The 12033-nt window shown below is 45.2% G+C and overlaps 1 protein-coding gene across 1 annotated transcript; it reads left to right on the top strand.

Annotated features, from left to right (window-relative positions):
- The first annotated feature begins 3695 nt into the window (after positions 1-3695).
- scamp5a (secretory carrier membrane protein 5a) lies at positions 3696-11679 on the top strand. The gene is made up of 7 exons (XM_063195960.1): positions 3696-3903; positions 4770-4820; positions 5004-5123; positions 7046-7202; positions 8452-8553; positions 10220-10337; positions 11471-11679. Exons 2-7 carry the CDS (start codon positions 4814-4816, stop codon positions 11657-11659), a joined length of 693 nt encoding a protein of 230 aa, XP_063052030.1. The 5' UTR covers positions 3696-3903; positions 4770-4813; the 3' UTR covers positions 11660-11679.
- Positions 11680-12033: the final 354 nt, after the last annotated feature.

Here is a 12033-nt window from a genome sequence, read left to right as displayed (position 1 = left end):
TATTATACTGATGGAAAAAGTGTACGAAAAAAGGGTCCCTACGTTCCCTGCATTGTATCTAACCCTTCCCAAAACCATCCCTAAACTTCTCCTGTCACTGATGCAATGTTTCCGAGTGTTCAAATTGTGCCCTTCAATGAAGAGACACCCCATCACCCTACACTCTAGCACACCTATAGCTGGGCCAAAGACGTGAGGCCACTTTTTGTGTACCTATAATTATAAATATATAGGTCTAAAATAATATAAATAGGTCTACAATAAAAAGGATAGGAGGATTGAAGGTGTTGAGTTTTCTCAGGAGACAGATTCGTTGTGCTTTCTTATAAACTCCATTTGCATGTTGGGTGAAAGAGATGTTGGTCAATCTGTGTGCCAAGGTATTTGAACTTCCCCACATGTTCAACTTGCCCTTCTAGGGTTAAAGGTGAGGAACATGGAGGTGGGGTTTTAGATGCCCACCTCCTATGGCCAGACAGTTCTTTAGTCTTGCTGATGTTCAACTGAGCTTTCTTTGAATCGCATGGCCATTTTGTTGACATGACAAGGTTTGTAACTTTTCTTGAAATCTGCTTAATTTGACATTTTCTGAGAATAGTAAGGTGTGTTGTTCATAGTTGCACGTCAAATACTATAGTACAAGCAATTGGTGCTAATGGAAGAATTGCTCGCAAGGTGATACAAGCATGGAATTTGGCACAGGTGTTCATAACATGCGTATCAATATCAGGGTTGGAGTCATTGTCCTATGGGTTTACCATTTGTGAACAATCCCTGGCTGCGTGACCCTCGCTGTGCAATGTTCAACCTCTGATTGTTGGAAACTGCTATCAGTCAAAAAATGAGCTCACATGGTTGGCAGGGGAGCGTACCTATGTTACCCGACTCCTATGTTTTTGAAAACAGGGTCTTAAGTTCCCCGCATTGTATCTAACCCTTCCCAAAACCATCCCTAAACTTCACCTGTCAGTAAAGCAATGTTTACGAGTTTTCAAATTGTGCCCTTCCCAAAACCATACCTAAACCTAACCTGTCAGTAATGCAATGTTTCTGAGTTGTAAATTTGTGCCCTGACCAAAATGATCCCTAAACCTAACTCGTCACAGGTGCAACAACAACCTGCGCTTTGCCATGCGGCAGCAGTCTACTTGGAAGCAGCGGGGAACATAGAACCCTTTTTTGAAAAAAGGGTCCTAAGTTCCCTACTTACGGGGAACATTAGACCAGGGAACATAGGGATGACTCCGTTGGCTGCTTTGCATCTCGCCCCTCCTCACAACATGAATGGTCTGATTGTTGGAAACTGCTGTCACTCAAAAAATTAGCTCATGTGGTTGGCTGCTTAGCATCTCGCCCCTCCTCACACCATGAATATTTGTAAAGTTGAAACTTACTGTATGTATTGGACTCTGTTTCTTTTTTTGACTCTTGTTTCCAGTCTTTCCCCATATGTCCTGTTTTGGTTTTCCTGGTGCTTTTGTTTACGTTTAATTCATTTTCTCTGTCCATGTGTCCCTGGACCCCGCCCCTCATTTGCTTCACCTGTCTGTCTGGGCTCGTTTCGTCCTCTGTGCTTCACCCTGCTGACATACGACTGCAAAACGACAATACTATCGACCTGGTGAAGTTTGCAGACAACATCACTCTGGGATGTCTCATCACCAATGGCAGCATTTGTTTGGAACGGTTGAATATGAATTGACTAGTAAAAATGGTGGGTGACTAGTAGATGGTTAGATAATTCCCACCCCTGATGGGTAGTAAAAATAAAAAACAAGGAAGAATAAAGTGAACATCAGGAAAGTAGGCCCAGAGATCCCAGCACAATAGGTGCGATCGAGTTGTCGTCAACGCATGCATGCGCATTTAGACAGCAATGCACCCTGGATGAAAATGCTGCATGACGGTTAGATTTCCTGTCAAACTTCGAAATTTCGTCGTTGTTGCGTTGACGAGGTGACATGTCACATGGTGTCAAACTATCGCGGGATGAATGCGACTGCAGTCAGATCTTGCAACCTCTGCAGTTGCTTATCCCCTTCAACGCTCGTCTGCGGACTGCCTCCTAGGTCACGCGCCCATGAACTGGTTGGTCAACAACTCACTCACGTGTGTATATGGGTCTTGTCTCACACCTCTACACAAGTTTGCGCAGGTCCCCACTTCAGCTCCTCCTCACTGCCTGTCCCCCCACTCCTCACACGTGGTGTGTTAGTAGAGCAAACCGGTGCGAGCTCATCGTCTCGTTCATATTTGTGGCCGACTGTAAATGCGCTGTATTTAATAACACCCACATCGTGACAACAAGTTCTCGCTCACGCCCTTCGTCAATGTTGATCGACAGCAACAAAGTCGTATGGGGCTAGTAGGTGCGATCGAGATACCGGAACGGCTACATGCGCATGTAGACAGCAATGCATTCTGGCCGAAAATGTTGCACGATGGTTAGATTTCCTGTACAACTTACTAAATTTCAGTCGTGTTGCGCCAGCGAAGTTACATGTGACATGGTGCCAAACTATCGTGGGATGAATGCGACTGCAGAAGGACCTTGCAACTCATGCAGTTGCTTATTACTGTTGATGCTCGTCTGCGTAGGCCTACAGCCTCCGAGGTCATGCGCCCACGAACTTGTTGGCCAGCAACTTACTCACGTATGTATAGGCGGCATGTCTCACCCCACACCCCTACGCAAGTTTGCACACTGCTCCCCACTTCAGCTCCTCCTCCCCACCTGTCCCGACACCTCACATGTGGTGTGTTAGATCAAACTGGTGCGAGCTCATCGTCTCGTGCATATTTGTGGCCGACTGTGCAGTGTTTAATACCACCCACATCATGACAACAAGCTCTCGCTCACGTGCTTTGTCAACATCAACTGTTGGCAACGAAGTCAAATACCGGTAGGCCTATTGTCATATGCACCAGCAATCTTCCTTCCACAGCACAGAGAGACAACATTGCAGCTGCAGCCACTCCTAGGCCATGGGTGGATTCCAATATGCAGACTCCCGTCCTCCCTTGCTCACTTGCCTGCTTGTGACCTCATGATGACGTCACCGACTACAGAAAATGAATGAAATATCTTGCAAAAGCACAATTCTAATGTCATTTTCTCATTTGCAGTCGGGAAGGTGAATGAAGAACAGTCCTCCAAAAATTGTTGTGGCTAGGCTGACAGCGGGGGAGCTTTATTGTTTTCTCCACGGAGGCGGGGCGTCAGCAAACCGCAAGGCCGCAAGCAGAAGTGGAGGACAGGAGTCTGCATATTGGAATGCACTCATGTCTTTTCCTATCCTTCCTGCCAACTTCCTTCCTGGACTATCTGTGTAGAACAGTCCTGTTGAGACAAATTAGAAGCTGATCTTCCCCTACTTATTTAAGGTGTCATGGCATTACTCCAGTAGGCCTGTGTCATTACTACATGCCATCATAGGATTTTGCCCAAATGTAATAAATAGACTGCTACGTCAACATGACGCTAATGCTTGTTCAGTACCGCGGAGAGCGGCCTACACTGTTGGCTGTTCATCAGTGTCCGCTCGCAAATGAGGGTGGAGCCGATTCGGGGAGGGCGAAGGAGGTGGAGAGATAGCGGATGGATGAAGTATCGCGAGTGGTTGAGGGTCTCCTTGTTGGCTGGGCTTGCAGCGCATCCAATCGTTCACGATACATCAAATGTACGAAACCTCAGAATCGTGACGCTATCGTTTTACTCACTAACCTTCAACAGTGAAAGAAATTGGAAAAGGTGTCTGCATAAACTAACGCAGCGGATAGCGTCCATAGTCTACTGGCTACAACTGAGTCTGTCGTTTGTTAAGAAAACGGATTGAAAAGCTTCTACTTGCATGCTCGCCCTGCAGCCGAAAAGGAAAAGGAGCAAAGAGTGATCCCATCGAGGTCTGTTTATGCCATTGTATCATCTCCATGAAGAGAAATACTGAAATATGAGCTTGGCGATTGTAATGCGAGGGTTACGTTAAAGGTTTCCCCCGGATAATAACACTGTGGAATCTGGTTTAGGAAATTGACATTTCATCCCCAGCGTTGTAGACTACTCTCTGAAGGGCGCATCTGCCCGTCGACCTCCGTCTGCATTTGGGAAATCTCGGAGCATCACACTGATGCTACCCATCTTTAGCGGCGCAGTGTTTAATTTTGTTCTTATGTGGAAATGAGAGTCGTTGATTTCCTCATGCATAGAGTGTTGCCATTTCTGTCGTTTGTGACCATTATTTCATTATTTTTGCTTCCTCTGCCTACGCGGAATGTCCTTCATAGCTGTAGCCTACTTTAGGACCACCGGAGGCAGGCGATGCGCGGGTCGTGCACTTGATTATTCTATTTCTATTATCTAGGCTACACTTGGTTCCATTTTTACTGTAGCCTACAAGGATACTTTTATTTTCGGATGGTAAAACGTGTGGTTATTGTATTTTCTTAGCATGTTAGTAGCCTATGAAGCTACCCATCGTTTGCATTCCATCCACGGATAGCTGTAGCCGTAGCCACATCAGGCCACGGTTCTGTCTGCACATCTGTGTGTAAGCTGTCGTCCCATGTTTGTGCTGTCACACTCACATAGCGGGCATTACTCATAACGCCTTCGGCGGCTATCGGAATAGAAAGTAGCCTACCTGAGTCAACTCAGTGCGTAATATTGTGCGTAATATAATGATTTCCATTTCAACTGGTGCTATTGCTAGGCCTACTTATATTACAAGACCCAAAGTTTCTTAATCTAAACACATATAATTGTTCCCTAGGCAATTGAAAATCAACCCTTTTGAAGACTGACCCGCTTGACTCCATGGCAGGTACGCCTTCAAGACATTTTACCCAAATATGAACAGTTTTTTGGTCCTGTTGTTGTTGTTATTGTTGTTGTCTTATTATTCAATGCAGTCGTGTCATTATGTTGATAATCAATGAGGTGGAGGTGACATAACATTAACTACAAGTAGTCCATGTGCCCTAAATGATTGTGTATTCCTGTGCAGAAAACAACTTCCCACCTCTGCCCAAGTTCATCCCTCTGAAGCCATGCTTCTACCAGGACTTCGAGGAGATCCCTGACCAGAGACGCACCATGTGCAAGCGCCTCTACTACCTCTGGATATGTAAGTCCACCGTGCTAGAGCCTTTCCTCTGGATGCTTTAAGTCTGGATGACATATTCAGGCCACTGGCGTGCTGAGGCTGGAGTGTGTGCCCACCTGCTTGTCAATCAAACCCTCCCAATCAGAAGGCTTCATTTTTTTGATTGATAGTTTTATAACCAATGGCAATCTGTGTAGTTTGGGCTAGGATCACCAGATTTGTTTTTATTTAGTCCACCCACTTTGGAATTTTTTGCAACATCCCTGTGTACCACCCGTTTACTAGGTCTGTGAGGTGTGGCCCAAGTTCCTGTGATATGCAGGAAAGGAATGGATGTGTAGGACACCCCATGCCACACACACACACACACACACACACACACACACACACACACACACACACACACACACACACACACACACACACACACACACACACACACACACACAGAGAGAGCGAGAGCGAGAGAGAACATTGCGTTTAAGGTCACTGGTTGGTGGTACATATGACTCTTGTATGTTTTGCGTGTGTCTTGTCTCTTTATGCATGACACTGAATTTAACCCTCGCTTGCGTGCGGCTACTGAGCCTGCAGTGTCAGTGTTGACACTCAAAATATGAACGCAAACACAAACCCATCTGGTTCAGCAAGATCTACAGGCACCTCAGCTGTGTCACCACTGCCACTGTATGCACACACGCCACACACAAGTGCTTACCCAAAAGACATTCGTGTGTTTGTGTTGTTTGACTAACTCAGTAATTTCACTTGAGTGTGTGATAGTACCTGACTGTTTCCCAATGTCCAGTGTTCAAGCCTTGCTAGGATATGAAATGTGCAGTGATTGGATACTCTTGGGTGAACTCAGCGAAGTGTCCAATCACTGGGTGTTTCACGTCCTTGCAAGGCTAGAACACTGGACATTGGGAAACAGTCTCTGTTTGGTATGAACATGTGCGAAGGAGGTTCGTACTGTATTTGAAGTGAGTGTGTGTGTGTGTTTGTGTGTGTGTGTGTGTGTGTGTGTGTGTGTGTGTGTGTGTGTGTGTGTGTGTGTGTGTGTGTGTGTGTGTGTGAGAGAGAGAGAGAGACAATGACCTGTTAACCACCTACATGTATATCAGGGGTCGGGAACCTTTTTCATTCCAGGGGCCACTTCACATTTCTCCAAGGGCTTTAAAAGTCCTCTAAAGGCCGTACTAACACAAACCAGCATTTTCCCCTGCACTTTAGGCCTATATTGAAGGCAGCCACCTTTATAACAGACCCCACCTTCTCTAGGTCCCCTGAAATATAACTTAATTGTATTGCAAATGTAATTTCTAAGATTCCTTTACAAAACATGTCATATTTCGTGTGAAACTGCATAACATTAGATTTATAATTTGGGACCCCTTTAGACAGGTTCCCCACCCCTGATCTATATCAAACATGTGTTGTGTGTGTGTGTGTGTGTGTGTGTGTGTGTGTGTGTGTGTGTGTGTGTGTGTGTGTGTGTGTGTGTGTGTGTGTGTGTGTGTGTGTGTGTGTGTGTGTGTGTGTGTGTGTGTGTGTGTGTGTGTGTGTGTGGGAGAGAGAGAGAGAGAGAGAGAGAAAGATTGTTCCCTGTGCTCCTTGGTATTGGGCTGGATATTTGCCAGCAGTCAGCTTCAGGTATTGTCTTGCTGTTCATTGGATTGTAGCAGAAACGTTGAGGATAATAATGGTAGTTATTGCTAGCTGTATGTACAGTAGACTACAGAGGGTTAGCTTCACATTGATTTTACTGAGTGGCTTCAGATGTACTTTCAGTTGCCATTAGCATTGAAAGAGATAGTTTTGGTGTGTGGAGTCTGTAGACTTAAGATCAACATAATAGCCTTACAATGGAACTGGAATAAACTCCTTTCCATGGGGTGTGTGTGTGTGTGTGTGTGCCTGCCTGTTTGCATCTTCTCTCCTAGTGAATAGCGCTACCCTGGCGGTGAACCTGATTGGCTGCTTGGCGTGGATGTGTGGCGGTGGCGGGGCCACTAACTTTGGCATGGCTATCCTGTGGCTGATCCTCTTCACGCCCTGCTCCTACGTCTGCTGGTTCAGGCCCATCTACAAGGCCTTCAAGTGAGCATCCCATCCACACTCACATTTCCCATTCACATTTTATAGCAGTATTTTGTTGAGCTCTGTATTGCCCTTCAGAAGACATATTTGTACTCATTCAATATAGGCTCTTGGTGTTTTGTGCTTACTGGGAGTTGTATAACGTAGAAGAAGTACTTTTACAGATGTAATTACAACACTTATGGTAAGCCATTACAAAATTGAAACAATGTAATTTCATGTCCCTTGTGTTGTAATTACATACTGTATGTAATTATGACAGTACAATTACATACAGTACTTCTACCTTATACCTCTCTGGTTCTTACTACTGCTATAATATGATGATCAACTTTGAGGGATTTCTGTGAAGATATGAGACCGTCTAGCGCAAACATTTTGATGCAGACTACACCTTTTCATGTGCGATCGTGCAAAATGGAATCCTTAATTGTGCCGCTGTTAACTTGACAACTTTGCAGAAAAACAATCTGTAAAACAGTCTGTACCTTGGAAAGGATAAGCTACTACTTCACTTAAAATAATATTTCAGTCCTTTCTCTTGAGTGTCTGAGACCCCAGTAACACCCAGTAAGAATATTTTGAGTGCAAGGGAATGTGTTCGATTGGTGTGTAATGACCCAATATTAAGCTTAATAATGGCTAGTTTTTAGCAAAAAAAATATTTTCCCCAAAAAATGAGATGCCGACTTTAACTTTATGGAAATTACACACAAAGTCGTGTTGGAATGTCTAGTTTCGTAATATATAGAAAAAAGAAATGTGATAACAAGCGAAGCAGAGACAATCGAGACCAGTTTAATCCCATGTGAATTGAGCTCCATCAGAATGAGGTGTTGAATTTTCCTACACGGTACAGTCCTTGTTCAAGGGAACTTCACCCTTGGTACAGAAGACCAACCACATTCTTCCATCTGGTAGAGGATTCCATTCCACTTCATATATTGCACTATATATTGTACACTACATGGGCAGATACAGTACATTTATTTATGTAAAGCGACATTTCACTTGTATGTTGTTTACTATGTTCACTTGTACTGTACTCATGGGTGAGGGTGTAGGACAGGTGACTTCCCACATTCTTCCAACGTGTAGAGGATTCAAACCTGCCTCTGATCTCAAGGCCTCACTGTGATTATACCACAGTTGGCCCATTAGGCCAATCGGGTGCATCTGCTGCTACACCACTGACCTGCACTCTTTGTGTCTGTCTACTGCTCTGTGTGTCCCTCTGTGCTCCCTGTAGGACGGACAGCTCCTTCAATTTCATGGCCTTCTTCTTCGTCTTCATGGCTCAGGTGGTGATCAGCATCATCCAGTGTGTGGGCATCCCTGGCTGGGGAGTCTGGTAAGGACACGACATGCAACCACACGCACGCACGCACGCACACACACACACACACACACACACACACACACACACACACACACACACACACACACACACACACACACACACACACACACACACACACACACACACACACACACACACACACACACACACACAATGATGGGAGGTGGGCCAGGGATTCACTACGGTCTGCTCCCACCTTCCAGTGATAAATAATCTCTCTCTCTCACACACACACACACACACACACACACACACACACACACACACACACACACACACACACACACACACACACACACACACACACACACAAACACACACACACACACACACACACACACAATGTGTTGTACCCTCCAAGCTTGGGTTTCTCTCTGTTATATGGTATTGGAAGGCCCCCAGAAAAAAATGTATATTTGCATTGAGCGACAATTTTGAGATGGGGAACCCCGCCCCTAATATTGTCAGTATTTCACACACTGCCCACAGGGGCTGCGGAAGACGCACTGAGAAGCACAACAGAAATGTCAAAATGTCACCACAGAAAGCATGAACGGTACCTCTACAGGGACATCAAGCATGGCATCTACAGTATCTCACCACAGTAATTAAGCTTTCAATATTGCGCTAAGAACCTCATCCTCATCAGTAGTTCAAGAATCCACAAGAACCATGTCCTGTGTGCGCACTCTATTTTGTAGGTGGGTGTTCTCAGCACATTTCTACATCATGTATGGTAGTGACACAATAAGTGTGTGCTGGTGTAGTAGTAGTCATCTAGTACATGCTGTTTCTATGGTTATTGAGGACACCCACGTCTGCTGTGTTCAGGTTAGCTCATGGTATGAACCACTCTCCTTGGCGACCAGTAAAGGAGGTTATTATGGGCTGTCTGTCACCAGAGTGCTGAGAATGCTCTGGAATCTCAGGAGGGCTCATTGAAAGTATATACTGTAATATATTCTACGATCTCTGGGCGGTCCATTATCTCTCCATTATCTCTCCAGTGAAGCTGGCTGTGGTGGTGCAGACTGTGGCTAGAATGTGGCTAGAATGTGGGTTAAAAACAGGAAATGCTCCTCATGACCCTTTTTGAGTTACTTCCTGGAGTGTGGTCTCCAAGAATAAATATATTGCCTTGGTCTGTGGAGTCATGCAGCAGGTCAGACTACTCTCCCACTGTACTCTCCTGGTCCTGCTGTCCTCTTACCTCGGTGACGACACGCCTTCACGGAGGACACTGGCAACCTTCACATAGAGGGAGAAATAAATTAGGCCTCTGAACTTGTACAATGCTTGCACATGTATGAACAAACACACTGCATATGACATCCTTGACACTGTTACAAGTATCTTGTCATATCCATGGATAGACGCGTGCTGTTTGCATTGTCAGGCTGGACTTACACACACACACACACACACACACACACACACACACACACACACACACACACACACACACACACACTCTCTCTCTCTCTCTCTCTCTCTCTCTCTCTCTCTCTCTCTCTCTCTCTCTCTCTCTCTCTCTCTCTCTCTCTCTCTCTCCTCTCTCTCTCTCTCTCTCTCTCTCTCTCTCTCTCTCTCTCTCTCTCTCTCTCTCTCTAAATATGAATCAGATGTCATGCTTGTCCTCTGTGGTTCCTCTCTGCAGTGGTTGGCTGGCCACCATCACCTTCTTCAGCACCAACATCGGCTCGGCGGTCGTCATGCTGATCCCCACCATCATGTTCACGGCCGTGGCAGTGCTGTCCACCATCGCCCTCACCAAGGTCAGAGCAGCCCTTTATTTCCTTTACTAACTAGAAATATTTTGGCAATTAATGAATTTAATGCAATGGAATGCCCAATACAAAATGTCATTTTTCCAACATTCTACAAAATGAAGATACACCGTTTTGCAACGAAACCCTTCAAATGCACTCAGAGAGTGCAGACCTCATTGTTAGAGGTAGAGATAAAAGTTTACCTAAGCTTCATTAAAATTTGGCCTACTGTATATGTCGTTAAACTACTAACATTCAAACTGCTACTTTGGGTCGGAGATTTCATCAGTCTAAGACAGTGTTTCTCAAACATTTTCAGACCGAGGACCACTTTGTCCCCCACAAAAATGATCAGGGACCACCTGTCAACTGAATTGGCAGTTGATGGGTGCTAATTTGACACTGTTAATTTTGATGCAGATCACTTACTTTTTATTCACATTATAAGCCTGTCTTATTTTGTTGAAAACATGAAAATGTTACAAATATAGCCTACTGCTAGCTTATCTAGGAAAAGTAGAAATCCCCTCGCGGACCACCTGAGCTCTGTCGCGGACCACTAGTGGTCCCCGGACCACACTTTGAGAATCACTGGTCTAAGAAATAGCACTTTTCTCAAGGTCTCACAAAGAACAAGCATCTACACCTGTTTTTTCTTGCATTCTCTCAGTGTTCTGCATGAGAGCCACTGCATGTAGTGACAGCATAATGTAAAAACAAAGTAACAGAGTAGCCTCTTACTCTGCCTTTCAGTACCGCACTTTTCGGTTCGGTGCAGGTCTGTTCGGTTCAGTACAAATACAATACATTATATACTGTTACAGGCCTACTAAAACATGTAAAATTATGTCTATACTTATTCTTTGATTTGGAAACACTTTTGGCCTGTGGAAATAATCCTAATGATCTTAAATTACCTTAAACTGGGCAGGTTTGTTCTGATTTAAAATCAGAGAATGTGACAAAAATATGTGTCTTTAAATGCGTTACATACAGTGTATGTAATCTTCTGGTTTCAACTGTATGTTGATACGCCATATTTATAACAGGCTAGCTATGTTTCTGTGTCATGTTAATAGCAGGCTATATGCTATGCAATGTGTATAATGGGCTATGTATGCTATGCTATGCTATGCTAGGTGCATAACTTCTACCGTGGCAGTGGCGGCAGCTTAGGCAAGGCCCAGGAGGAGTGGACGACTGGCGCCTGGAAGAACCCCCACGTGCAGCAGGCTGCCCAGCAGGCGGCCATGGGGGCAGCTACGGGGGCCATGCAGCAGCAGCAGTACTCCGCAGCCCCCACCTACAACTACGATGAGCCCATGTAGTAATCATGACCAGACCAGAGTTTTAGCGTTCAGGGTGGGCAGTAGTATTCAGGGAGAGGGGGAGGGTGAGGGTGGCTGGGGTGGGATGCCATTTACTGTAATATGCCAGGGGTAGAAGTAGGGGTGCGGGTGGGGGGAACCATGGAGGGGGGTGGGTGGAGGGGGGGGGGGGGGGGCTGGGGTGTTTGGCAGAGTTACTTAATAGTCAAATCAAGTCGGATTTTCTCTGTTGTATGAACTCGTTAGATCATTTACACAGACTGCCTGTGTTGGTCAAGCAGTAGACATATTATACGTATTGCTTTCAGTTCCTTAAAGTGTCGTATGGCAGATATTCTGTGTACAGTATACCATGTATGTGCAGTCTTCTCATA

This window comes from Engraulis encrasicolus, chromosome 4 (genome assembly GCF_034702125.1).
Source record: "Engraulis encrasicolus isolate BLACKSEA-1 chromosome 4, IST_EnEncr_1.0, whole genome shotgun sequence".
Classification (NCBI taxonomy): Eukaryota; Metazoa; Chordata; class Actinopteri; order Clupeiformes; family Engraulidae; genus Engraulis; species Engraulis encrasicolus.
The sequence above is the reverse complement of the archived record's forward strand: the minus strand, read 5'-3'. Positions and strand labels throughout refer to the sequence as shown.